This window comes from Mus caroli, unplaced genomic scaffold (assembly GCF_978045245.1).
Source record: "Mus caroli unplaced genomic scaffold, Mus_caroli_1 scaffold_13, whole genome shotgun sequence".
Lineage (NCBI taxonomy): Eukaryota > Metazoa > Chordata > Mammalia > Rodentia > Muridae > Mus > Mus caroli.
This window is the reverse complement of record NW_028227268.1, coordinates 35,424,321-35,451,413: the sequence shown is the minus strand read 5'-3', so window position 1 is coordinate 35,451,413 and position 27,093 is coordinate 35,424,321. Positions and strand designations below refer to the sequence as shown.

The following is a 27,093-nucleotide window of genomic DNA, read 5'->3' as shown; positions in this document are numbered from 1 at the left end:
GTCCAGGGAGTGGCACTATTAGAAGGTGTGGCCCTGTTGGAGTAGGTGTGTCACTGTGGGAGTGGGCTTTTTTTTTAAAGATTTATTTATTATTATCCATAAGTACACTTTGGCTGACTTCAGACACTCCAGAAGAGGGCGTCAGATCTCATTACAGGTGGCTGTGAGCCACTATGTGGTTGCTGGGATTTGAACTTGGGACCTTAGGAAGAGCAGTCAGTGCTCTTAACTTCTGAGCCATCTCGCCAGTCCTGGGAGTGGGCTTTTAAGACCCTCATCCTAGCTGCCTGGAAGTCAGTATTCTGCTAGCAGCCTTCAGATGAAGATGTAGAACTCTCAGTTCCTCCTGTACTATGCCTGCCTGGATGCTGCCATGTTCCTGCCTTGATGATAATGGACTGAACCTCTGAACCTGTAAGCCAGCCCCAATTAAATGTTGTTCTTATAAGACTTGCCTTGGTCATGGTGTCTGTTCATAGCAGTAAAACCCTAACTTATTAGATTAAAATCAGATGCCTCCGTCAGACACGGTGGCACACATCTTTAATCCCAGCAACCCACTTAGGAAGCAGAGGCAGGGGGATCTCTTGTGAGTTCAAGGCCAGCCTGATTTATATAGTGAGAGAGCTCCAGGTTGACAAGAGATATTTAAGAGAGACCCTGTCTCAAAAGAGACAGAGGGGAGGAGAGATGGAAAGAGAGAGGGGAATAGAGGGGGATAGAGGGAGGCAGGGAGAGAGGGGAGCGCTAAGCATGATGATGCATATGTGTAATCTCAACATCTACATCCTAAAACCAGAAGGATTAGGAGTTCAAGGCCAGTTTCAACTACATGGCAAGTTGAGATCAGTCTTGGTACACACACACACACACACACACACACACACACACACACATAAATTATGAGAGTCAGGGCACTGACTTAATTATTTTGACTATATGCCATATTCTACTTCCAGGTATTGCTAATATAACTTGCTTCTTTCTCCTACCCACGCATATAAGTACCTCATTGTCCTCTGGGTATTTACCTACGTGGCCCAGTTTAATAACCTAGTTTTATTAGCTCTTAAGAATCAGGTTTTGCAGGGAGGGTGTGGTGGTACATGACTGTAACCTTAGTACTGGGAGGTGGAGGCAGGAAAGTCAGTTTGGAGTGACTCTTGGACACATGTTCATTCAAGGGCATCCTGGTCTATGAGAACCTGTCTCAACAAGGACTTCGTTCACTCTGCATTCGAGCAATACAGTTCTTTTTTTTTTTTTTTTTTTTTGGTTTTTCGAGACAGGGTTTCTCTTTATAGCTCTGACTGTCCTGGAACTCACTTTGTAGACCAGGCTGGCCTCGAACTCAGAAATCCGCCTGCCTCTGCCTCCCGAGTGCTGGGATCAAAGGCGTGTGCCACCACGCCCGGCTGCAATACAGTTCTTTTAGGTTCTATCCTCACCACAAAGGACGGCTGTCTCCTTTACCAGTCTTCTGCTAACATCCTGCTTGTTCTTGGGGTATGCTGCTCCAATTCTATTTTAGCGACCAACTAGTGAGACTTGAGTATTAGAACCTAAGCAAGATGTTAGAGAAGGAGAGAGAGAAAGTCCTGCTCTGCCATACTCATCACCTACAGGAGAGGGTGTCTGTGAAAGCATTTTATAGGCCACGCGGAAGAGGTTTCATGAACAGTGTTTTGTTTTGTTTTGTTTTGTTTTGTTTTTGTGCAGGCTTTATTTTAAAATTTGTTGAAATACCATTTGTTTGTTTGTTTTTGAGGTAGGGTTTCTCTGTGTAGCCTTGTCTGTCCTGGAACTTGCTCTGTAGACCAGGCTAGCCTCTAATTCACAGAGATGTCTCTGTCTCTGCCTCCTGAGTGCTGAGACTAAAGACATGCACCACCACTGCTGGCTGAGACACCATTTCTAATCCTCAGGGCAGGAGCTAAGATCACCCTGCCAGGAAGCTCAGGAGTTGTGTGCAGAGGCAGGCACTTTACCTGAAGCTGACTACTGACTGGGGAATGGAGTGCAGGCAGAGAGAGGTTTGAATACAGGGGAGTTTAATATATTTTGGCTATTCCCCTGGCTGAGGAATATTCAAGTTCCTGGCTCCCTAAATTCTGGCAGCAGAGCCACAAACTGAGAATCAAGTTCCTCTTGAAGTCACTCCTATCACTGTCACCACACAACTTGGGCTGTCTGGGAGTCATGCAGCTGCCTGCCTCTGCTTCCCCACAGCCAGGAAGAAAGGCGTGAGTCACCTCTGAGAAGAAAAATAATCTATAAGATGTCACTGAATGGCAAAAGCAGAAACTTAGACCAAATTCTGCTGGGATATGGGAGTACCTCAGCCATGGAGTGCGTGCTTAGCATGCAGGAAGCTCTGGCTTCAATCTCTAGCACAACAGACAGGCTAACCCTCCGGATTAGCTCTAGCTACATAGAAAATATTTCCAAATTGCCTAGCAGTGTGAGACCACCCTGGTCAACTGAGAGAAAGATGCCCACCCCACCTTAAAAATGGCTTAAAATTGTATTAGAATTTTTTTCTCATTAAGTATAACTAGGTAAAGTCTTCCTTTCCCTGGCCTTGCTTCATAGCCTGTTTTGGTATTCGGAGAGAGGAAAACAAGGCTGATAGTAAACGTCAGCTCTGAGACAAAGAACAAGGGCTCCAACCAGTGAGCGGCTTCTGCAGCTTCCAGAAAGCCTTGAAAAGGCATGTGTATGAAATATGATTCCAATATAAACAAAGCCAGTAACTCATCTTATTAAAAAACAACATGAGCACACACGAGGATCCCAAGAAGAACCCCGATGGCAGCAACCTGCTCAACAGAAACTCCTGGGCACAAAGACGCACAGTCCCGTTCCTGAGCAGCAGCCAGGGGGACAGTTGTCTCACTTGCTCTCTCTGCACTGGACCAATTAGCATTATGCAGCCTGTCCCTTGTCACAGATGGCTGCTTCTAGCTCTGGAAAGCCAGTCTCTTAGGACTACTTTTACAATTATACAGAAGTCAAACACTCTTTGTAATATTTTATAGAAACAGCTATGGCGAGTGAGTGGCACATATACACTGTGTCCCTCTGTGAGTCCCCATCCACCCAGTGACAGGCTGTGGACAGAGGGGCCCTTCCTGTGTACTCACTGCTGGAAGGCAGCCATTGTGTTCTCAAGGTTTTCTCCAGCACCTGTGGAAACACGGAGGGTAAAGGTTATTTCATTTACTGGTCTCGGTGAACATACTATTTCTCCAGAAACAAGAATGAATCTTTGTGTGTGTGTGTGTGTGTGTGTGTGTGTGTGTGTGTGCAATCCTGTTTTTCAGGTTTTTTTTTAGTCAACAAGTATGTATTTAAGGATTTCAGATGACGGTTCCTTCGCTGTCCACGGAGGTCACCAATGTTCCTACTGGGTCCTTTTCTACAACCTCAGTTACTAGGTTACCTAACGTGTATACAGTCCTAGATTCCGGCTCCAGCACACTATGGTACTATAAGCTAGGCATGGTAACCCATGTCTAGAGTCCCAGAACTTAGAAGGCAAAGAGAGAAAGCCCAGAGCTGGAGGCTAGCCTGGGCTACAGCATACAGCCTTTAAAACAAACAAACAAAAGCTAGCCCTCTTATAAGGAGCTGCTGCTTATCTCAGTTGTCACTTCTGCCCACAGCTCTTTCTTTCATCTGAGCTTCTCTTCTCTCGCCCTGGATTATGGGCATACTTAAAACAATGTCAAAGGTCCCCCTTTGAGATCTTTGATATCTAATTTTTAAAACATAAATGATTTTATTGCTGGCATGCTAATAAGGACTATTATTATAAGAAACTCTAAGGACCTCACAGGGTCCCGAGGCAGGCTGGGAGGTCTCATATCTACTCAGAGCCTGTCTACCCCAGGCATTGCATGATATTCATATCCACGATGGCAGCAAGGTGCTCAGATTTGATACGTCGAAATATCATAAAAATCTTAACACACACACACACTCTTTTCAGGTCAGTGGCCTTCCAGAGAGGGGCTCCAAAGAGCTTACAGTGGACAGCTCATTTCAAAGACAGAGAGGAAGGAGCCTGGGAAATGCTACAGGGAGAGCCACAGAAGAAAGCTGCTGGTACAGAGGAGAGCTGAAAAGATCGAACACAAGTGCCATGCTGATTTTATTCTGAACAGGTTGAACAAAGAGAGAGAGCCACAGGAAGTCCAGGGTGTCAAAGCTGGCCATGCCAGTGTAACATGTGAACAGCCACAAGGTCCAGAAAGCCAACTGCACCAGAATCTGTCCTTGGAATTCTCACGACTTACTTTCCCCCCTTGTTTTAAATGAAGTTCTCACATAGTTCAGGCTGGCCTCAAACTCCTATGTAATAAAGGATATATTTAACTCCCGATTCTCTTGCCTCCACCTTCCACATTCTGTGATTACACCACACTCAGTCATTTTCAGGGGTTGCATTTGCAAGCGCACATACATGTGTGTGTGTGTGTGCATGTTTGTGTGTCCGTAAGGGAGGTTGCATGCCCCGGCATAGGGCTGTCAGATGGTAACCTCAGGTCTGCTCTCTCCTGTGTCTGAGAGTGTCCGTTGTTCTCCACTGCTTATGGCAGGCTAGCCGGTCCTGGAGTGCTCCACCCTGCCTGTCACCCGCTCCAGGGAGCGCTGGAATCACAGGCACACCCTGCATCCACCCAGCGGGCGTTTCCATGGTTCTGGGGATCCAGACTCATATCCTGGCACCTGCCCAGCAAGCACTTTTACCCTCAAGCTCTCTCTCCAGCCCCGAGTCTCAGGGTTGAGGGATGGCTTTTATTGTTTTGTTTTTATTTATTTTGAGGTAGGGTTTTAGCCAGGCATGGTAGTGCACACCTTAATCCCAGCACTCAGGAGGCAGAGGCAGGTGGATCTCTGTGAGTCAGAGGTCAGTTTGTTTGGTCTACAAAGAGAGTCCCAGTCAGGGCTACACACAGAAACTGTCTCTCAACAACAACTGGAAAAAACAGGAGATAGGATTTTACTCTATAGTCCAGGCTAGCCTGAAACTCTTAGTGAGTAGCCTAGGCTGCCCCTCAAATTCTTAGTAATCCACACACACCCCCCCTTTAGCATGCACGAGCTGTCATATCCAGCATGAATATGATATGAATGGACTGGAGAGATGGCTTAGTGGTTAAAAGCACGAGCTGCTTTTCCAGGGGTCCTGAGTTCAATTCCCAGCAGACATATGGTGGCTCACAGCCATCTACAATGGGGTCTGATGCTCTCTTCTGGTGTGCAGGTATACATGCAGATAGAGCACTCATATACATAAATCTTTTTAAAAATCCATGCTCACATGGTAGTGAAGAATACAATGACAGCTGATACATTTTATATGTGACTAAGGAAGCTACAGCAGTAGAACCTTTAACCCCTGGTGCTTTTTGAGTTGGGAGGGAGATAACTAAGGACTGAACCCAGATATGCAAGGCATGCACAGCAGTCCTGGCCGCACACCCACACATATTCACCACTGCTCTGGACTGCTGCTGAAGACATACCACAGTGGAAAAGGTAAACAGCCTCTTAGCAACACAGTTTGGACCTTGCAGACTGATATAAGTGATTAAGGGACCCCCAGAAGCCACAGGCCACATTTTGAAGATGCTAGAAGAGTCAAAATTACTTTTGGGGGGGACAAAGGACATTATTGATAGGATCTCTATGTAGCCCAGGCTGGACTCAAACTCTAAATCCTCCTGCCTCCTGGGTAATGAGGTTAAAGATACACTAACACTACTCAGTTAATGGGGATTTATGAAGTGCTAGAAATGTTCTAACAATTCTTTTATCGCATTTAGAGCCAGGCATGGTAGCACACTCCTGTAATCCCAGCACCCAGGAGGCAGAAGTATAGTGTCTGAGTACAGTCTGGTTACATAGTGAGGTCCAGGGTAGCCAGGATTTCATGGAGAGACCCTGCCTCAAAAAAAACCAAACCAAACCAAAACAAACAAAAAAAAAACCCAACCAACCAAACTTTTTTTTTTTTTGGTTTCTCAAGACAGGGTTTTTCTGTGTAGTCCTGGCTGTCCTGGAACTCACTCTGTAGACCAGGCTGGCCTCAAACTCAGAAATCCACCTGCCTCTGCCTCCTGAGTGCTGGGATTAAAGGTGTGTGCCACTACTGCCCGGCCCCAAACTTTTTATTACATCATTTAATGGGTGTGTGTGTGTGTGTGTGTGTGTGTGTGAATGTGAACACACATGGACATGCATGCAGTGTACACTTTTTCCTTCAACCATGTGTGTTCCAGAAACTAAGCCCAGGTGGTCAGAACTGGGAACAGGTGCCTCTACCACTGAGCCATTGTGCCAACCTTCTAGGAATGTCCTGTGTCTTGAACAGCTACCTGGGTATAAGCATATAGGGGGAGGGGTAAGAGTGCTTCCATAGAGAGGAGTTGATGAATTTGGAGGAGAATTTATGAAGAGCAATAAACCAGTCACAGAAAGACAAGCACAAATGCCACACAATCCTCCTCATACGTAAAAAGGCCAATTCAGCCAGGTGTGCTGGCATGGGCTTTAAATCTAGAAATCATCCTGCCTCTTGTCTCCTGAGTGCTGGGATTACAGCTGTGCACACCACACTAACTTTATATTGTTTCTTTCTGGTTTTGGGGATAGGATCTCACTAGGTAGACCTGGCTGGCCTAGAACTCACTGTGTAGTCCAGGCTAGATTTGAACTTACAGAAACCGGCCTCCTCTGCTTCCCCGAGTACTGGGATTAAAGGTGTGCACCACCAAATCCAGGGAGTCCATCTATGACCCAGGCTGGTCTCAAACCTACTATGTAACCAAAGATGACCTTGGGCTCCCAGTCCTTTTGCTCTCACCTCTTGAGTGCTGGAACCGCAGGCATATACCACACTTCAAGTGGCTTTACAATTCACACTTTCATTTATTCACTTAAATGAGATACAAGGGAGAAATAGCCTGAGGGTAAAAGGGCTTGCTGGGCAAGGATATTTTAATGGGGAAATACCTTAACGGGCCATCTGTGCCCGGCAGTCCTAGCTCATCCTATGGTTAAATGTTCATGACATAGGAATGTAGACCACTGACCACCTGTGACCCCCCCCTAGCACTCACCAATGAAATTTTAGATTACTCAAAATCCTTCTAGAGAGTTCTCCTGATTCCCTATAAAAAGGCCTGTGCACCTTTGTCTGGGGTCGCCATTTTGAAGAATGGTTGACCCCCGCGTGCTGGTTGTTTCTGCAGAACACATGCTCTTTGTCTCTGCATTCGATCTGAGTCTGGGGCCTTCCTTCAGCGACTTTTAGACTCTTACAAGGGTCTCTCGACATAGCCCTGACTGTCCTGGAACTCACTGTGTAGACTAGTCTGGCCTTGAATTTACAGAAATCTGCCTGCCTCTGTCTCCTGAGTGCTGGGATCAAAGGTGTTCACCACCATGCCTGGCTATAATTTGCTTTTGTAAATGTAAAAATGGTGGGCAATTTCCTTAATGGACATATGCCATTTGAAAACGATGATAACCCTCTTATATAACTACACTTTGATTTATTACACCCACATTTAGCTTGTTTCCATTTTCAGATATTTCAGATAACAGAGTGCTAGAGATTTAAACATTTATGTCTCAGGCATCCCAAGGATGATCTTGGTCTTCCTTCCTCCTTTTTCTTTAAGACAGGGCCTTAATATCCACTTCTGGCTGACTTCGAACTCACAGGGATCTTCCTGCCCTGCCTTACATGAATTATCATTAAAACCTTATTAACTGATTAAACTGCTTAGCTATCACCGATATTAAACAGGTGGTCAAGAGGCCTGGAGATGGGGGTCAGGGTAGGGAGCTCGAACTATGCAGGAGGCCCTGTGCAGACAGGACACTTAGCACTCAGTGCATTTCATTAAAATCCTCATAACCATCCTGCGAGTTAATGACGTTTCCCTAAGGACTTGAATGGCCAGCACGTGGCTTGGTGGTTCGTGACTTTAATCCCAGCTTTATAAAGCCTAGGGAGAATTGTGAGTTTGAGGCTAGCCCAGACTACTACATAGTGCGATCCTATCTCCAAAACAAAACAAACTACCACCCAAAACAAAGCGTTAGCTAGAGCCACAGAAACACTGTGAGCCTGCCTTTTTACCATGAGCTACGCTGCAGATTTTTATGTTGCTATACTGCTATTTAGATAGTCCCTTTTATAGGTAAACGACTTCCATATTCTTGTCTGCTGTACAGCTAGTAGGTAAATTGCAACAGGGCTATGCCCGCAGATTACCAAGACTGGTATGGTGAAGTCTGCAGGGTAACTGAGGGACTAATTAAGAAACATAGTGTTCCTCTCCAAGGAATTATTTAGTGCTAAGGCTTCCCTTATGAATTTGCTAGAATTCACTTTCTCTGAAATAATAATCACGTGACTCACAGAAACAGCCTAATTAATTTTTTTTTGTTTCTACCAATAAATAACTACCGTTTCCAGATCAACAATTGAACAATTCTAGGTACGAGCAAAATAACTTTTTCTGTTTCTTGGACAGGATCTTGCCCATTCACTCCAGGCTAGCCCTGAACTCGCTACAGACCTCAGGATGACTTTGAACTTCTGTGTCCCCGGGTTTCAGTGCTGGAATTACAGCACGTGCTGTCACACCTGGCTTATATGGCTCTGGAGATGGCACTTGGGACCTCACGTATGTTAGGCAAGCACCATTTCCAAAGCCCCTCAACATTTTTATTGCATATTATTCATTTCATGTAAGTTGGTTGGGAGTGCACATACCATGCTGTGCAGATGCAGGTCAGAAGACAACTTGTCTCTGATAAAAAACAAACAAACAAAAAACCCCAACCTATTATCAAAAGCAAGGTGAGGAGGAAAAGGTTTACCTCAGGTTTACACTACTAGGTCATAAGTCATCATGGAAGGAGGTGGGGTGGGAATTCAAACAGGCCAGGAACCTGCAGGCAGAAACTGAAGCAGAAGCCATGGAGGAATGCTGACTGCTTTCTGACTTGTCCCTCATAGCTTGCTTAACCTGCTTTCTCATACTATCTGGGACCACTTGCCAGGGGTGGTATTGCCCACAATGGGCTGGGCCCTCCCACACCAATCACTAGTCAAGAAAAGTGCCCTGCAGGCTTGCCTACTGGCAATCTGATGCAGGCATTTTCTCAATTAAGATGTCCTCTTCTTGCCAGGCAGTGGTGGCACATGTTTTTAGTCCCAGGGAAGGCAGAGGCAGGCAGATCTCTGTAAGTTCAAGGCCAACCTGGTCTACAGAGTGAGAGCCAGGACAGTCAGGGCCACACAGAGAAACCATGCCTTGAAAAACCAAAAAAGAAAAGAAAAGAAAAGGAAAGAAAAGAAGAAATCCCCTTCTCAGATATGCCTAGGTTTGTGTCACGGTGACAAAAACAACCAACACATCTATCATGTGAGTCCCTGGGTCAAATTCAGATCCTCAGTTGACACCTTTACCTACTAAGCCATCTTACCAATTATTGCTCTGCACACCACAGGGTGGCTTCCAACTCACTATTCAAGTCTGTTCTGTTCAGAGCCAGCCTGAGCTACATAGAAAATAAGACTACTTTCAAAACAAACAAACAAAAAAACCCAACAAACAAAAAAAACAGACAAAAAAACCCAAACAACCAAACCAAACCAACCAAACACTCCAACAATAAAAATGGTAAGGGCTGGGGGCTGGTGAGATGGCTCAGTGGTTAAGAGCACCCGACTGCTCTTCCGAAGGTCCAGAGTTCAAATCCCAGCAACCACATGGTGGCTCACAACCATCCGTAACGAGATCTGGCGCCCTCTTCTGGAGTGTCTGAAGACAGCTGCAGTGTACTTACATATAATAAATAAATAAATCTTTAAAAAAAAAAAAAAAAAAAGGTCCTGAGTTTAAATCCCAGCAACCACATGGTGGCTCGCAACCATCTGAAATGAGATCTGATGCCCTCTTCTGGTGTGTCTGAAGACATCTACAGTGTACTTACATATAACAATAAATAAATCTTAAAAAATAAAATAAAATGGTAAGGGCTGGGCTGGATAGATAGCATAGTGGGTGAATCATTTGGTTCAGAACCGCAGAACCTGTGCAGGAGCTAGCAGTAGTAGAACCAGAATCTGGTTTGTAATCCCAGCGCCCCTCCTGGCAGATGGGAGGTCAGACGGGAGAATCCCCAACTCCCCCACTCGAGCTTACTGGTGAATTCAGCCACGAATAACAAAAGGCTTCATTTCAAAAACTGTGAAATATAAGGACCAACATGTGATACTGTCCTCCGACCTCTACACATGCCCTGGAACATGTACGTGCCTACACTCACAGGCGAACACGCCACACACCTATACACAGACATATTAATCACCAGGAGCTGGGCATGGTGGTCCAAGCCTTTATTCCCAGCACTTGGGAGGCAGAGGCAGGCAGGTCTCTGAATTTTAGGCTAGCCAGATCTACTGATTGAGTCCTAGGACAGTCAGGGCCACAGAGAAAGAAAACCAAACAAAAAGTGGGAAACTGTTTAACTGATAAAACTGTACAAAAGAATGATAATGTATTTATTTCTATGACATATTTGTCATAATAGAAGTCATGGTCCCAGGATAGTTGTCCCAGCACTGGGAAGGTGGGGGCAGAATGCACAACCAGCCTGGTCTACATAGTGATATGCAGACTAGCCAGCATGCCATAGCAAGACCCCATCTTTGAAAAATCTAAAACCAAAAATCATTACAGTACTCCATCAAATTTTAAACTAAGAGTTTACCATTGTACGATACATTTCAGGCAATTTTAACCTGGTGCTATATTCACCAAATTTTAAACTACAGAGTTTACCATTGTACGATACATTTCAGGCAATTTTAACCTGGTGCTAAATTCACCCTCAAGAAAAGTTTAAAGTGACCGAAAAATTTTATATTTTATACCTTAAGATTGAAATGTCCTGGAGCCACATTATTGAACAGCAGTGAAGAAGCAAAGATGTGGCCTGTTATAGGAAATTAGAAGGCGGAACGGACTCGCTTCAACCCTTATATACTTGATATTGTATAAAAGCAATATACTTTTGCAAGAGAAACATCTTTAAAAAATAATACTGACTGATCATAAGCTAAATATTTTAGTCTTTTAGAAGCCCACCAACCATTGCTGGGGTAATGTTCAAAAATCAAAATAAAACAGCCCAGGTGCTAGGTTTTGGAATCCTTAGAACCAGAACTCTCCAAGTTGCTTGTGCCACTTCAGTCCACACTCTGTGACCTTGGAAAACGTCCCTGGTTTGGAGACATTTCTCTCCTGAGCTCAATTACAAACGCATGGAGCGTGGCATCGAAGACTCCTCAGCTCTCGCTCCAGGTACTCGCAGATCCTCAGCTCTGCTGGAGCCCAAGCTCTTCCCCACGGACTCAGCCACCAGCCTATTCCAAGCAGTCTGTCTGTTCCTACTTCCCCCTGCGGGTGTCTCCTGGATTTGCACCGGCTTTGTGCCAGGCTGCCAAGAAGGGACCACCCGATCATCCTTCCATCGGCCGAGGAACGCCCCACTTCTCTCATCCTGCGTTTCTCCTCCTCACTGAAGCCCTGTCACCCTAGCTCCCCAGAGACGCCCACCAGGACTGGGACACGAGACCCTTTTCCTTCCCTCCCCTCCGGACGACTCATCTGAGGAAGCCCTCCAGTTCCAGGAGCCCATTCTTCGTCAGCCTCTCCAGACAGCAATCCCCATCCTCTACCTCCTGCTAGGAAGCCTCCCCCATCCCCGCCACCGGGTTCTGGGGACCCCTCTCACCTCCGCGGTGAGAGATGTGCCTACTGAGGAATCGCTGTTTCTTTCTCTGGTGCAGCAACGCTGGGTATTTAAGCAACAAGAACGAGGTGACCAAATATCCCCCCAGAGTAGAGAGAAGGCAAAAAGCCGCGGTGGACGACATCCTCGGTCACCGCCTTCTGGGCCTGAGACCCCGACTGTGCTGTGATGGTAGCAACGGCCGCAGCGCCGGCAGCTGCTCGAGGTCTGCTCGCCCTCAGCCGGTGCCCTCGGCGTAGCGCACTTGTTCGTGCGGACTCAGCACGCAGGCGCAGCCCGACCCCAGCGCCCGAGCAACAAAGGGGCTCCGATACGCAGGCGCGCTGCGGCGCGGAGCGTTGGGCGTCCCGCAGCTGTGGTCCGGCGCGCAGGTGCTTCGAAGAAGACCCCGAGGCAAGAGGTTGGAAACTTGCCAGTGGTTTTATTTGTTTGGATTTGTTTGGGCAGTCCCTAAGCCGAAAACGCTCTCAAGCCAGGATAGCCTTCGGGGAAAATCTGACGTAACTGGGAAATGTGCATCAAAGGAGGATTTCAGGCCAGGTCCTAGTCCCTTCTGTGGGAAAAGCGAAGAATTGTTACCGATGCCTCGAACCCGTTACGTACAGTTCGGGTAAGAAACTTAGGGTTGGAAAGAATAGCCTAGTTGGTCAGATCGTACGGGATTCAAGCCCCAGTACAAAATAAACATGAATAAGGAAACTGGCCACTAAGTCCTTCCCTATAAAGACTGGCAACTAACTTTTCCATTTTTCTTTGGATCTTGGGCAGGGTCTTGGTTTTGTGAGATAGAATCTTGGGCTTGAATTCACTATACCAGAGGATAGAGTCTTGGACTTCAGGTTCTTCTACCTCAGCCTCCAGAGTATTGGGATGATAGGCAAGCCCAGCTGTGGATCGTATTTTATGCAAAGTAATTAGCCACAAAGGCTGTGGCTCAGTTGTAAAGCACTTTCCAAGCACATTCAAGGTTCGGGTTTGTTTTGTTTATTGCGACAAGGGTATCACACTGTGTTGACTGTGCTGGCCTCTTGACTCACAGAGATCAGTTTGCCTCTGCCTTCTAAGTACTGGGATTCTTTTCTTTCCCTTTTCTCCTCTCTCCCTTCCCCTCCCTTCTCTCCCTCCCTTCCTCCCCCCTTCCCCCACTTCTTTTTAGAGATTGGGTCTCACTATGTACCTTGGCTGACCTGGAACTCACTATGACAACAGGGCTAGAGATCCACTTGCGTCTGCCTTCCCTTAAGGCCAGGGGTTTGGGTCCCAGGACAATTGCAACAACACGCAAACTCACAGTGTATAGATCAGGCTGGGTTCAAACTCCTAGGGGTAAAGCAGTCTTTTGGTTTCATCCAGCTAATTAGCTGGAACTTCAGGCAAGGGTTGCTGCACCCGACCCTATCTCGTTTATTTATTTTTTATGCATTTACTTATTTCATGTGTAGTGTATGTGTGTGCACGTGTAAAGGCAGAGGACAACCTAAGGAGACCTAAGGTGGTTCCATGCAAGACCTAAGATGGCAGCTCCTTTTCCCACTAAGCCATCTTGCTGGGTCAAGTGGCAGCTTTTGGAAAGGTGGTAAACACTCTATTTCACAAACATTGAGACTAAAATATCTAATCCTGTCAGGACACTATTTTAAATGTATCTAGGAAAATAGGATCAATTACACTACATTGGGTCTCAACTTATTTTGCACTTATCTAATTGATAGCATAATCACAATTGGTGATTGTCATATGCTGTGGAAAGTTACTATAGATTGGTGAGATTTGTACACTTAGCAAATTATTTCATAGAACAGGTATTTAATTAAAGAACATTTAAGTCAGGCCTGAGCGTACAGGTGTGTAATCCCAGCAACTCGAGGCTGAGGCAGTAGGATTGTAAAATCTAGGTCTGAATTCAAGCTAGTTACTGTTTTCAAATATTAAGAAACAAGAGTGGGGATGTAACTCAGTGGTATACTTGAGATCTGAGTTCAATGCCTAGTGCTCAAAGTTTCTTTGTTAGCACACATCTGTAACACTAAGAGAGGCTGAGGCTGGAAAGATGGCTCAACCAGTTAAAAGCACTTTTTTCTTTTCTTTTTTTAAATGTGTAGCAGCCCAGGCTTCGTGATCCTCCTGCCTCTGCCTCCTTCAGCAAATCCTACTGGTGTGTGCCACAACTGGCTTTTTTCTTTCCTTCCTTTTCTTTTTTCCTTCCTTCCTTCCTCTCTCTCTCTTCTTCTCTTCCTTTTCTTTCCTCCTTCTTCCATCTTCCTCCTACCTCTTTGTTGCTGTTTATATTTTTGCTTTTTGAGAGCGTTTCTCTGTGTAGCCCAGGCTGTACTGGAACTCACTATACACCAGGCTGCCTCTGTCTCCTGAGTACTGGGATTAAGGATGTGTACACTTGTTCTTACAGAGGATCTGGGTTCAGTTCCCAATACCCACATGATGGGTTCACAACTGTGTCCATAACTCCAGTTCCAGGGGATGTAACACCTTCTTCTGACCTCAGTGGGCACCAAGCATATGGTACATAAACAGGCAAAACACTCATACATATAAGAAATGAATAAGACCTAGGAAAAGTGGTGCATTCCTTTAATCCCAGAACTCTTGAAGCAGAGGAAGGAGTTCCAGGCCAGCCTATTCTACATAGCAAATTCCAGAACAGCAAGAGGCTAATAAGAGTGTCCCAAAAAAGTAAACAAATAAACTAACAGGGGCTGAAAAGATGGCTCTTAAAAAAGCACTAGCTTCTTCCAGAGATCCTGAGTTCAATTCCCAGCAACCACATGGTGGCTCACAACCATCTGTAATATGATCTGATGCCCTCTTCTGGTGTGTCTGAAGACAACGACAGTGTACTCACATAAGTAAAAAAAAAAAAAAAAAAAAGAACAAAAAAAAGCCTTTGCTCCTCTTTCAGTGCAGTTGACCCCTTTGGATTTCCAGCACAAGCAAGGCTCACAAGCACAAGCAAGGCTCACAGTTACCTATAACTCCAGTCCCATGAAATCTGATGCCCTTTTCTCATCTCCTTGGTCACCAGGCATGTGCATGGTGCACATATATACATGCAGGTAAAACATTCATATGCATAAATACCCCTGCCCCATTAAAAATATAACAGGCATGGTGGTGCACATCTTTAATGCCAGCACTTGGGAGGCAGAGGCAGGTGGATCTCTTGTGTTTGAGGCCAGCATGTTCCACATAGCTAGTTACAGGACAGCCAGAGCTACACCAGCTTTTTGCAGTTGAGTCCTTGAGGTGATGGATAATGAGGATCACCTGGCTCTTTTGTTGTTTTGTTACTCTCGTGGTTCCAGCTGGCTTCCAACTAGCTTACTTAATCTAGGGTGGCCTTGAATCTTGCTATCTCTGACTCTAGAATTAGAGGCAAGTGCTACAACATTCAGCCCTCTTCTAACTTGAGGTAGGTTTTGTTACGTAGTTAGTATAGGTTTGCCTTAAACTCAAAAGAGTACAGGTTTTATAGGCATTGGGATATACTAACCTTGCTTTGAAAATAATTTCAAAAACATCAACTTCCTGGGATTTGGTGGTGCAAGCCTTTAATCCCAGCACTTGGGGAGCCTGAGGCAGGTGGATCTCTGGTCTCTAGGCCAGCCTGTTCCCAGGATAGCCAGGGTTATACAGAGAAACCTTATGACTGGAGTTACAGGCAGCTATGATCCTTGTGTATCCTGGAGATGGAAAGGGATCCTCTGAAAGAGCAAGGAGTGCTTTTGTAAGAGCCAGGTTTCCAGCCCCCATTACTCTACTTATCTGAAAGATAGAACACTAAATTATGATAAAAATGTGCCTTATGACAATGAAATAAAAGCAAGACAAAACAGATACCAAGTGTACATTTTGTATCCTTTTTTCTAGAACAAACTTTTATTGATTTTACAATAAATATCAATATAATGAAATAATAGAACAATTATTGTCCAAATACTGAATACTTGTAACCAAAACACATTGGATTTTGGGAAGACACAGTATACACATTAAAAAAAACCAAACACGTCAAAAAAGGGACAAACAGCAGCTTCAGTCTGCGGCAGAGTGGCTGGAAGACTCACTGTGTAACTGCTTTGAGGACTCCTCGGAGCACCTTGTAGCTCATGAGCTGCACGTTCTCCTTAGGAGGGAAACAAGGTCCTCTCTCAGTCACATAGGCATAAGGAAATCTCAAGACCCAAAGGCCATCAGGTGGGAGAGTGATTTCTTGTTTTTCTGGGTAAAATACTGGACATGGTGGTGGGCCTGGTTGAACCTGAAAAACAGGGGTTACAAAATTACCTTTTAGATTTCTCAATAAGACACACCTGGCAGATAAATCTCTCAACAGACAATGGGTTCTAAGAACACTGAAGGTCAAGCAGCTACATTGAACAGGAATGTGGAAACTGATTTTCTGGGACCTCACTTCACCTCTTTGGATGTCTGGTACCCTCAGCTCTCTTTTCCTGTTGACCAGGTTTTGGTTTGTTTTTTTTTTTTTTTTTGGCTACAGGATCTTTCTCTCCATATCCCTGGCAGTCTTGGAACTCACTCTGTAGACCAGGCTGCCCTCAAACTCAGAGATCCACCTGCCTCTGGAGTGCTAGGATTTAAGGCCTATGTCACCAAGCCTAGCTTGTTTGTTTTTTGTCTTTGTCTGCATGTCTAAATCATCAGGTAAACTAGGGTTAAATTAAGTCTTACTAACAGCTGTAACAGTTAAATCAATAAAAACCTCTTGGACTTAAAAAGAAATTAGGTACCTGGGGATGTAGCTTAGTGGGCAGAGAACTGGCTTAGCGTACTAGTGAGCACACAAACAGCAAGTAAAAACAATTGATAAATAGGGCACCTGGTATATGTTCTCTAAGCCTTTTAGGAAACATGGAGTTCTTCCTTTGGCCACATACATGAGAATCTACTAGAAGGGTGATATTGTGGACATCAAGGGAATGGGCACTGGTCAAAAAGGAATGCCCCATAAGTGCTACCATGGCAAAACCGGAAGACTCTACAATGTCACCCAGCATGCCGTGGGCATCATTGTAAACAAGTAAATTAAGGGCAAGATTCTGGCCAAGAGGATCAATGTGCGGATTGAGCACATCAAGCACTCAAAGAGCAGGGAGAGCTTCCTGAAGCGGGTGAAGGAGAAGGACCAGAAGAAAAAGGAAGCCAAAAGAGAAGGGCGCCTGGGTTCGGCTGAAGAGCTAGCCAGCACCACCCAGAGAAGCATACTTTGTGAGGACTAACGGAAAAGAACCTGAGCTGTTGGAGCCCACTCCATAGGAATTCATGGCCTAATGTACACAAAGAAATAAAGGACCAGGACTGCAAAGTGTTTTTCTTAGGTTGAAAAGAAAATAGATAAATAAATGGAAATAAACTGTTGAAGCAGATATGGAGCTGGCAGGCAATTAATTCCATGACAGAGCTCATGCACTGGCAGAACTCTGAGCTCTAGGTCAGCCTAGACTGTGTTTCAGGTTCCAGGACAGCCAGGGCAGCAGAGAGGGTCAGCCTAGACTGTGTTTCAGGTTCCAGGACAGCCAGGGCAGCAGAGAGGGGCAGTCTCAAAAACAAACAAACAAAAAAACCCGAAGTAAGAAAATAAAAGTGATAAGAACAAAGGACGGGAGATGAGTTTAGTTGGTACAGTGCTTATCAAGCAAACATGAAGAAACCTGGGTTCAATCCCTAGCACTGCCTAAACTAGATGTAGGTGTGTACCTCTGCCATTCTAGCACCAAGGAGGTAGAGACAGGAGAGTCAGAGTTGAAGGCTAGCCTGGACCACATGAGACTGTCTTAAACAAGCAAACAAAAATTAAAATAATTATCATGGGCTTGGGATACAGCTCAGTTGATAAAGAAGAGGGATACAGGGGCTGGAGAGATGGCTCAGCAAGCATTGCTGACTGCTCTTCCAAAGGTCCTGAGTTCAATTCCCAGCAACCATATGGTGGCTCACAACCATCTGTAATGCCCTCTTCTGGTACATCTGAAGACAGCAACAGTGTACTCACATAAAAAAATAAAATAAAATAAATGGTTCTTAAAAAAAAGGGGGGGGGGATACACAAACATAATCCCAGCACTTGGGAGGTAGAAATATCAAACTGCACATTCATTTCCAAGTCAACATGGGCTTAAAGGATTTGTCCCATAAAGACCACAAAAAACCAAACAAACCAAACCACAAACCATTATTATTATTATTGCCATTTAAGGGAAGGGTTGCATTTCCTACCTGAGGCATCAGTATTATCTGCAAAGGAGCATCAGGAACCACAACAAAAAGCCTCATAAGTTGAGCATAATGTGGCTTCAGCCCTCTGCCCTGCGACGAGGACAGGATGTACAGGGGCATGTCACTGTTGAGGGCTTTTAAAGCTGACTCCTTGGGTCCACTTCCCATCACTTTCATTACTTTGTCAGGCCCTGAGCACATGAACCTCCGACCTCGAGAGTCTTCATACTCAAAGCCAACAAAAGCTCGAGCTATGTCATCCCTCCGCCTTCCTCTGCCCATCACAACTGCACTTCTCTTCCCAGGAATAGCTTTATTTGGAGCAGGCCAGGAGTTCGTGTCTAAGTCTCCTTCATCTTCAGCTCTAGTCCTGATGACAATGTCCCAAGGCATAAGATAGTTTGTTCCTGGAACGAAGCCCTGTTGGTCCAAACCTGTATGAAAGTTGTAAGACTTGGCTGGGCCCAGTTTAACCAAAGACCAGCTGGAGAATTTGGGTAGGAGACCTTTGGGGCAATTTGAATGTAGCATGCCTGGGAGATATTCAACTGTGGATGCCTGACGGTCAACCAAGTTTGGTCTCTTCTCAGACTTTCCTTCTCCTTGCCCGTGGACTTCTGGGTTGTCTCCTCCTGCCTGTGGATCAGCGGGGTAGGTACCTAGGCTATCTGTTGACTGGCCCAAGCTCAAAGCTAAGCTGAGGCTTGTGCTCTCTCCTTGGGTTTGAGGTTCTTTCTCCTTCAGTTTCTCAGCGTCTGAGTCTGGCGGGGCAGGAGAGGGTTCATTTTTAGCAGGAGCGGGATCTGGAGTACTTGGCTCAAATACAGGGAAATTGATGTGATCCAATTTCCCACAACACTTTTCTTCCAGAAGCTAGAAAGAGAAATAAGAAGAGGAAACTTTTTATTTCAAATAATACATTCTTCTTTGTAGGCTCATTTAAATCAGTAAACAACCAACCAACCACACATTTTACTGATCGGAGAGTGGGTAGTGTGTGCCTGTATCACTGTATTTGAGAGGTAGGCTGAATGAAGCAGAACTCAAAGTTCAAAGCTAGTATGGGCCACAGACCAAGTTCTAGACTATCCTGAGCTAGTTACCTCTAAGAAGGCAGACACACACTACACTCTAACAAACAGGGTCAGCCATCAATGTATGAGCAAAAAAGAACATGGAAGGTTTTTCTTCTCCCACATATGGCTATATGAATTTAATTTTCTGGGTACTGACGTAGCAAGAACTATTCCTATATTCCAAAAGAATCCAGTATGAGTTATTCCTTTAGGCAGTGAGTGATTCTAAGCAGGACCGTTTTTAATACCAGTGACCATCAGTGTGATAAGAGTTAGAAAGAATCACTGAGCTGGGCGTGGTGGCGCACGCCTTTAATCCCAGCGCTTGGGAGACAGAGGCAAGTGAATTTCTGAGTTCGAGGCCAGCCTGATCTACAAAGTGAGTTCTAGGACAGCCAAGACTACATAGAGAAACCCTGTCTCGAAAAGCCAAAACAAGAAAAAAAAAAGTCACTGAACACATTTGCTGCACTGACCCACCTAGAAAAAGTGATTTTTAAAAAATGTTTTGGAGGAGTGGTTTTATAACCAGAAATTTTTCTTTTTACTTCTGTTTAAAATCATACCAGTGGAGATGCAGAGATGGCTCTGTGGGTAAGAGGACTTGTTCTTGCAGAGGACCCAGGTTTGACTGCCAGCACCCACAAGGTGGTTCACAAGCATAACTCCTGTCTCAGGGTATCCCATGCGGCCTTCTGATTTTAGTGGTATTAGCAATTGGGCATTCCCATTGGCCTACCCCCAGGGATCTAGAGACAGCTTACATCATCACCCTCCTCCAGCAGCTGCTGCCCCAGCTCTCTCTCTCATTCCTTTCCTGTCTTGTCTATTTCTGTCTTCCATTGCCTCTCTCTCTATCTCCTTGTCTGCATGCCTCTATCTCTCCCTCATGTCCCAACTCTGAAAAAGCCTTTCACTCTCCCCTTGCCCAGTAGATATCTCAGCCTAATTTCTCAGCGACACACATTTGCACGGACCTGTCAAAGGTCCCCCCACCCCATCCCTGCAGTGAGAGTTTTGGAGTCTTGGTTTCTTTGAAAAATAGAGGAACATTGTAAGGATATGTTTTCGTAGGATGGACCATCTAAAGACTTCCATATCCAGGGATCCATCCCATAGTCAGCTTCCAAACGCTGACACCATTGCATACACTAGCAAGATTTTGCTGAAAGGACCCAGATATAGCTGTCTCTTGTGAAACAATGCCGGGGCCTAGCAAACACAGAAGTGGATGCTCAGCTGGGCGTGGTGGCGCACGCCTTTAATCCCAGCACTTGGGAGGCAGAGGCAGGCGGATTTCTGAGTTCGAGGCCAGCCTGGTCTACAAAGTGAGTTCCAGGACAGCCAGGGCTATACAGAGAAACCCTGTCTCGAAAAACCAAAAAAAAAAAAAAAAAAAAAAAAAAAAAGAAATGGATGCTCACAGTCAGCTATTAGATGGATCACAGGGCCCCCAATGGAGGAGCTAGAGAAAGTACCCAAGGAGCTAAAGGGATCTGCAACCCTATAGGTGGAACAACATTATGAACTAACCAGTACCCCAGAGCTCTTGACTTTAGCTGCATATGTATCAAAAGATGGCCTAGTCGGCCATCACTGGAAAGAGAGGCCCATTGGACTTGCAAACTTTATATGCCCCAGTACAGGGGAACGCCAGGGCCAAAAAGTGGGACTGGATGGGTAGGGGAGTGGGGGGGGGGGAGTGTATTGGGGACTTTTTGGATAGCATTGGAAATGTAAATGAGGAAAATACCTAATAATAAAAAATTAAAAAAAAATTAAAAAAAAAAGGATATGTTTTCGTTTTCATCTCAGAGGCTGCTTCAGATTGCACACAGCAGCTGACTATGGTTTGCCTTGTGTTCTAGCAAGGGTGTGGTTTTGCCAGCTGCAGGTAGTTTCTGAGATTGTGTGATGTGTGGAATTCTGGGGACTTTTCAGAGGGTAGATAAATGCTAGGGGCCCAAGAGTTGGGTGGGTTGTTGTTGGCTGAGTGTGCCAAGAAGAAACAACAAGAAGAACTTAGATATCCTGAGGGAACACTGAACTTGCCCCAAGGAACTCCATGCCCCAATCAGTAGGAAGTAGTCCAATGATAATGTCGCACCCTTCCCACCCTGACGTTATTCAGGGATCTCTTTCCTTTCCCCTCTTATTTAGTGTTATGGGATTAAACAGGAGGAAGAAAAGGGGTGGAGAAGAGTGGAAGAAAGACCCACAAAGTAGCAAAGAACAGCTACACCCAACCCTTAACTGCTTCACCCTAACAGTGGACACCAGGTACACACATGGTGGACATAAGCACACGAATGCGAAAAATCAATAACTTCAGCCTAAGTGGGTCCAACGCGCTCTTGTGACCTCCATACGCACGTACACACAACATACATTCACACACATAAACACTTAAATAAAAATACCACTGATTAAAAAAAAACAAAAACAAAACAAAACACCACTGATAAGTTAGTAACAAATAAGATTGTGATCATGGATATTTTTGAGCTAGCTAAACAGAGCTTCCTAAGCCAGGCATGGTGGCTCATGTCTTAATCCCAGCTCTCAGAAGGAAGAGGCAGGCAGAGCTCTGAGTAAATAAGTAAAAATAAATCTTAAAAAAAAAAACAAACCTAGCTATATCATTCTGACAGTTTATATACTTTATACACACACACACACACACACACACACACACACACGTAGAAAGTATGGTTAAAACACATGAAAAACCAAGAAGTGCATGTAAAGAACTTGCCCTTGTTCTTTATCACTGCGGTTGCGTTGGCTTTTCTAGGTATTCTGCTATGGAGAATATTCAGTCATTAAAAGAAGGAAGCTTCAGTTTACCTGGTAAAAGTCATAGTTAGCAGCCTTGATATCGAAGGGGTCGTCTCGAGGTGCCTGCTTCCTTCCACAGTTGCAGGCCCCGGTGGATCGGGCTCGGCTATTGTGGTAGAGCACCGGAGGGTTCCTATCTGCCTCTGGCTTTTCTCCTGGAAGTTGTAACCATCATTATTAATCACACAAAGACGATGCGGAGCAAAGTTTACCTTGTGTTCTATAACAATCAACTCCCCAAATCCTTCACATAGTTCTCTGGCAATTAAGAAACACTGATACACACAAACAAGCAAACATCAGAAATCTTGATAAAATACATAGGAATAAGGATTTTCCCTTTCTTTTACAGCACTGAGCATGAGACTTGGGGCCTCCTCATTCATAGCTGCAGTGCAAGTGTGGCACTGGAGGCAGAAGGATCTCTAAGAGTTCAAGGTGTAGTCTTGAGAGTGAGGCCCTGCCCCGGAAATAGTCAAAATTTTAAGTGACTTTTTTTCCCTTCTGTGTCACATTATGGTGACCTTTCTTTTCTATTAATTCAACAAAACCTCTTTAGGATAAAGGGTGAGTATACATTTTCTGAAACTTCATGCCACTTAAAACTTTTCATCTACCAACTCACCAGAGTTTATTGTTTAAGTTAAAAAAAAAAAAATCAGTCATGGGTGATGTTTTCATTTTAAGAGGTAGAAGATCAAATTTAGGGCTGGAGCTGGCAAGATGGCTCTTGTAGGACCTGCATTCCATCCCCAGAACCCACAGGTTAAAGGAGGGAACTGACTCACAGGTTGTCCTGACTTCCACATAAATTCCATGCAGTCACATATCCACACACACAAATAGATATACTATATATGTATGCACGCATGCACACACACACACACAAAAGTAATTTTAAAAATAAAAATAAGTAGAAAGTATTTACTAATTGGGCACAGTGGCACATGGACTTCAAAAGCAGAGGCAGGAGGAGTTCTATGACTTGGAGGTCAGCTCGGTCTATATAGTGAGTTCCAGGTCCAGCCAGGATTAAATAGAGACCTTGTTTCAAAAACAACAACAGAAAACAAAAACAAAGAAAGAAAGAAAGTATTTACTACCAAAGTTCTGCAGGGTTCTTAAAAAACAACCCAATATGTACCAAATAAATCATCTTAATACATGAATACACACCCAGCTCAGGTGCCAGTGAGGTGACTCAGCAAGTACAGTGCTTGCAGCACAAAGCTAACTCCATGGGCTGGATACTTGGGACCCATGAAAAGGTTGTAGGCTACTGACCTCACAACATTGCCCTCTGACCTCCAAGGGTGCGAGGTCTCTCTCAAACACACACACACCACACCATACAAACACACATTAATACTAAAAGCACAGCTCAAGGTTTCAGTTCAAACTGTTTGGAACTTTGTAGCTACCTGATTTAGGTAAGGAATGAAATTTGTGGACACAGTGTTGGTCAGTCAAGCTCCTCTCTTCGCACAGCTGATGGCCATTGCTCCAAAATTTGTAGCAGTCTTCGTGTAATTGCATGGCGTATTTGTGAAAGGCTGGACCTCGAGCATGCTGACTGTATACCCGAAGAGCCTGAGCAAGCTGATTCTTATGGACTGTCATGGTGTAATTATGCGGCAAGTTTGACTGGTAGGCACTATGAGCCATGGGTAAAGCTTTTTGGCACCGGTTTTCCGAGAATTTTGTGTCTATATCCAAAAACCCTTCTAAGACTTTAATACTGCTTAAAATCTTAGATGTTAGCTCCCCAGTTGGGGAGCCCAAGTCCTCTTCCTTCCCATCGATAGCCACTTCATACAGCTTTGCTGCTGCGGAGATCCACTTCTGGTAAGTGGGCAGTTCAAAATGGGAAGGCTGTGGGTTCCTGCCCACACTGTCATCAAAACCTTTTTTGCTTAGGACCAGCTCCACGTGCTGCCACAGGAATTCTCGAAGAGTGAAATCCACTAGCTGGCCTGAAGAACTCGAGGTGCTGCTATCAATGTGGAAGGAGAGCTGTTGCCGGCTGTGCTGTCTCATCGCTTGGTACCGCCTAGGTCCAGAAAGGGGTGCGGGCACCAACAACGATTCTGGGTCTTTCACGGTACAATGGCTCCTAAGCTGGTCCAGCAACATGCCAATTGGGTCCTCCTCCTGGCTTCCAGGGACTATGTACACAAAAGCTTGGTTGGCAGGTACCGTAAAGAGGCAGTTGATACTCTGATTAGTCAAGACTCGACTCTTGCGAAAGATTCTATAGATCTGGTCCTCCAGGGCATGCTGCAGCCTTCTTTTGGGAGAGTGCTTCTTGGGTTTATCCGGATGAGCTGTATCCTGGCTCCGAGGCGGTTCCACCTTAAGGGCCCCATTGAGTTGAAAGAGGAAGAGGAGTCTAGGTGGGCAAGGTCGGCAGTTTAACTTCCAGTCTTTGCCAACTGGGCAATCCTTAATGGCTGTTTTGAGGAGGGGTAGTACTTTCTGTCTCAGTCCATCCAGGGCTCTGAATACACGATCATAAGTGATGTCAAAGGAACACGTCGGATGGACCAGGAGCAAGATATGACAGACAGAGAAGAGGTAAAGGAGGCTGAGACACTGTAACTTCTCCTGATGCTTCCAAAACTCGTGTGTTTCTGCATGAGGTAAAGAGAGGCCCCCTCCGGCTTCACCGCTCTGGAGGGCCCGACAAGCACGCAGAAGCTGTGAGTTGTCACAGATGGAAGTGAGAATAAGATACAGAACTTTGCTTTCCTGATTGTAATAGGCCTGCAAAAGACTAAAGTCCTGGGGACCTGGCTCAGCTCGGTTACCTTCCGCCGTAGCCATACCTCCGCGAAGTGAATCCCCGGCAGCAGCCCCCGGGTCCCCGGCTCCTCCCGCCTCTCCGACAGAGACAGCTTTGGTCTTGATTCCATTTCCTGGATCTCCAGGATCCTGGTGGTGAAAGAGTGGGAAAACCTGTCGATCGCACACAGTGTTCACCAAAGAGAACTTCTCGGAGTTGAGGCGCAGAGCCGTCTTGCCGAAGATTCCCACCACGCAGATCTCATCCTCCCTCCACGGGGGCTCGGGCGTGCCAGCCGCGTTCCCCCCGCCTTCAGCGGAGGGGCCTCCGGGACTCTCAGAGCCCAGCCAGGCCGACGCCCCCATGAGCAGCTCGCGCAAGCTGACCGGCCCCGCCATGGCGGAGAAAGAGCTTCCTCTAGCGTCCTTCCGGTCCCTCGCTAATCCCAACCCACCCGGTCCTATTGTGAAAACCCTCCTCCGCCTGTTAGTCCTTGAGTTCCGGGTGTCTGTCCCTTCCCCCAACACTCCCTTCCACCCCTTTGCCTTTTCGTGTCTCTGCAAGGTCTTAGCACTACGTTTACTCAACTCGAGTTTAAGATATCGAAAGCTAGATTGGTTGCAGTTTCAATTTTAAAGAATACGCCAAAACCCACAACAGTTCCAACTAATTCTTCTAACAGCTCAGCGTGGGTGGTTGATTATACTCTCGCCTTTTCTGAAGACTGAGGCAGGAGAATTTCTTAATTTCATTCTTAATCTCTCTCTCTCTCTCTCTTTTTCTTTCCTTCCTTCTTTCCTCCTTCCCTCTCTTCCTCCTTCTCCTTCCTTCCTTCCTTCTTTCCTTTCTCCCCCATGCCCCCATTCTACCTCTTAAATGCTGCGATTAAAAGCATGCACCACTACCACCTAGCAAGGAAGAAGGATTCTTGAGCACAGTAGCTGTGCTAGCCTGATAACATACCAAGACCCTGTCTCCATAAAGAAAAGAAAACAAGAAAGAAAGGACAGGAGGGAGGAGCGAGAGCGCCAAGCACATTGCTGCACTTCTGTGATTCCAACATTCAGATATTGCTCTTACAGAGAAAAGGAGCTCTTGTTTTGCAGCACCCATGGCCTGAAAAAAAACACATACACAAACACACACCCCAAAATTAATCTTTAAGAAATAGAAGAAGTGGAGGCGGAGAGCTACGTGTCTAGTATGCAGGAAGTCCTGTGTTCTATCCTCAGCACCAGTATAAACTGGGTATAGTGGCCCATGCTGCAACCCCAGCACTTGGGAGGTGCCAGAATGATTAGTAGTTCAAGATCATCCTGAGCTATGTCTCAAGTTCAATGCCAGCCTGAACTGTAAGAAATCTGTTTCAAAGACGGTTGTGGTGGCACACGCCTTTAATCCCAGCACTCTGGAGGCAGAGGCAGGCAGGCAGATTTCTGAGTGCAAGGCCAGCCTGGTCTACAGGACAATCAGAGCTACACGGAGAAACCCTGTCTTGAAAAACCAAAAAACAAAAAAATCTGTTTCAAAACAAAAAGATAAACATCAACAAAAGAATTGTAGAAAATTCTAGGGAGGCAGAGGCAGGTGGATCTCTGAACTGAATTTGAGGCCAGCCTGGCCAACAGAGTGAGTTCCAGGACAGCCAAGGCTACCCAGAGGAACTCTGTCTCAAACAAACAAACAAACAAACAAACAAACAAACCAATTGTGGAAAATTAATCTAATAATTTAGCATAGTGGAAATATGAATAGTGTGCGTGTGTGTTGCTGGGGATCTAATTCATGTCTTTGTGAATGCTAGGCAAGTGCTCTACCACTGACTACATTTGTAATAGATTCTTTCTCTCTCCTCCCTCCCCAACCCATTGTAGGTTCAATTGCCCTGGAACTCTTGTCCCTCCTGATTGGTCTATCTTCACCTCCCAAGTGCTGGCATTACAGATGTATACCATCCATGCTTTTCACTTCTTACAATACTTATGGTTTTAAGCTAGACAGAGAAGTAGGTCACTTAAGCCGAGCGTGGTGTCACATGCCTTTAATCCCAGCACTTGGGAAGCAGAGGCAGGCGGATTTCTGAGTTCGAGGCCAGCCTGGTCTACAAAGTGAGTTCCAGGACAGCTTGGGCTATACAGAGAAACCCTGTCTCGAAGCAAAAAAAGAAGGAGGAGGAGGAGGAGGAGGAGAAGAAGAAGGTGGTCACTTACATTCATGGAATTCTTACTTAGAAACTCAAATAGCAGCAATATAACAGCATAAACACAGAGTACTCACTGTGCATAGAGCTGTGATACCTCT

At 45.5% G+C, this 27,093-nt stretch overlaps 2 protein-coding genes across 2 annotated transcripts in view; both read right to left on the bottom strand.

Moving 5' to 3' along the window:
- Gdpd1 (glycerophosphodiester phosphodiesterase domain containing 1) overlaps window positions 1-12,098 on the bottom strand; it is a 39,826-nt gene extending 27,728 nt beyond the window's left edge. Inside the window, exons 1-2 of the mRNA XM_021176766.2 lie at window positions 11,827-12,098; window positions 3,144-3,186 (exon numbers count right to left, since the gene is read on the bottom strand). Coding sequence (XP_021032425.1) covers window positions 3,144-3,186; window positions 11,827-11,968 — 185 coding nt within the window. The 5' untranslated portion in view covers window positions 11,969-12,098. The remainder of the gene's footprint in view (window positions 1-3,143; window positions 3,187-11,826) is intronic.
- A 3,626-nt stretch (window positions 12,099-15,724) lies between these two features.
- Window positions 15,725-25,190, bottom strand: Smg8 (SMG8 nonsense mediated mRNA decay factor). The gene is made up of 4 exons (XM_021176380.2): window positions 23,432-25,190; window positions 22,020-22,165; window positions 18,097-18,969; window positions 15,725-16,120 (listed from the first exon to the last, which is right to left on the bottom strand). Exons 1-4 carry the CDS (start codon window positions 25,188-25,190, stop codon window positions 15,923-15,925), a joined length of 2,976 nt encoding a protein of 991 aa, XP_021032039.1. The 3' UTR covers window positions 15,725-15,922.
- Between the last annotated feature and the right edge of the window lie 1,903 nt (window positions 25,191-27,093).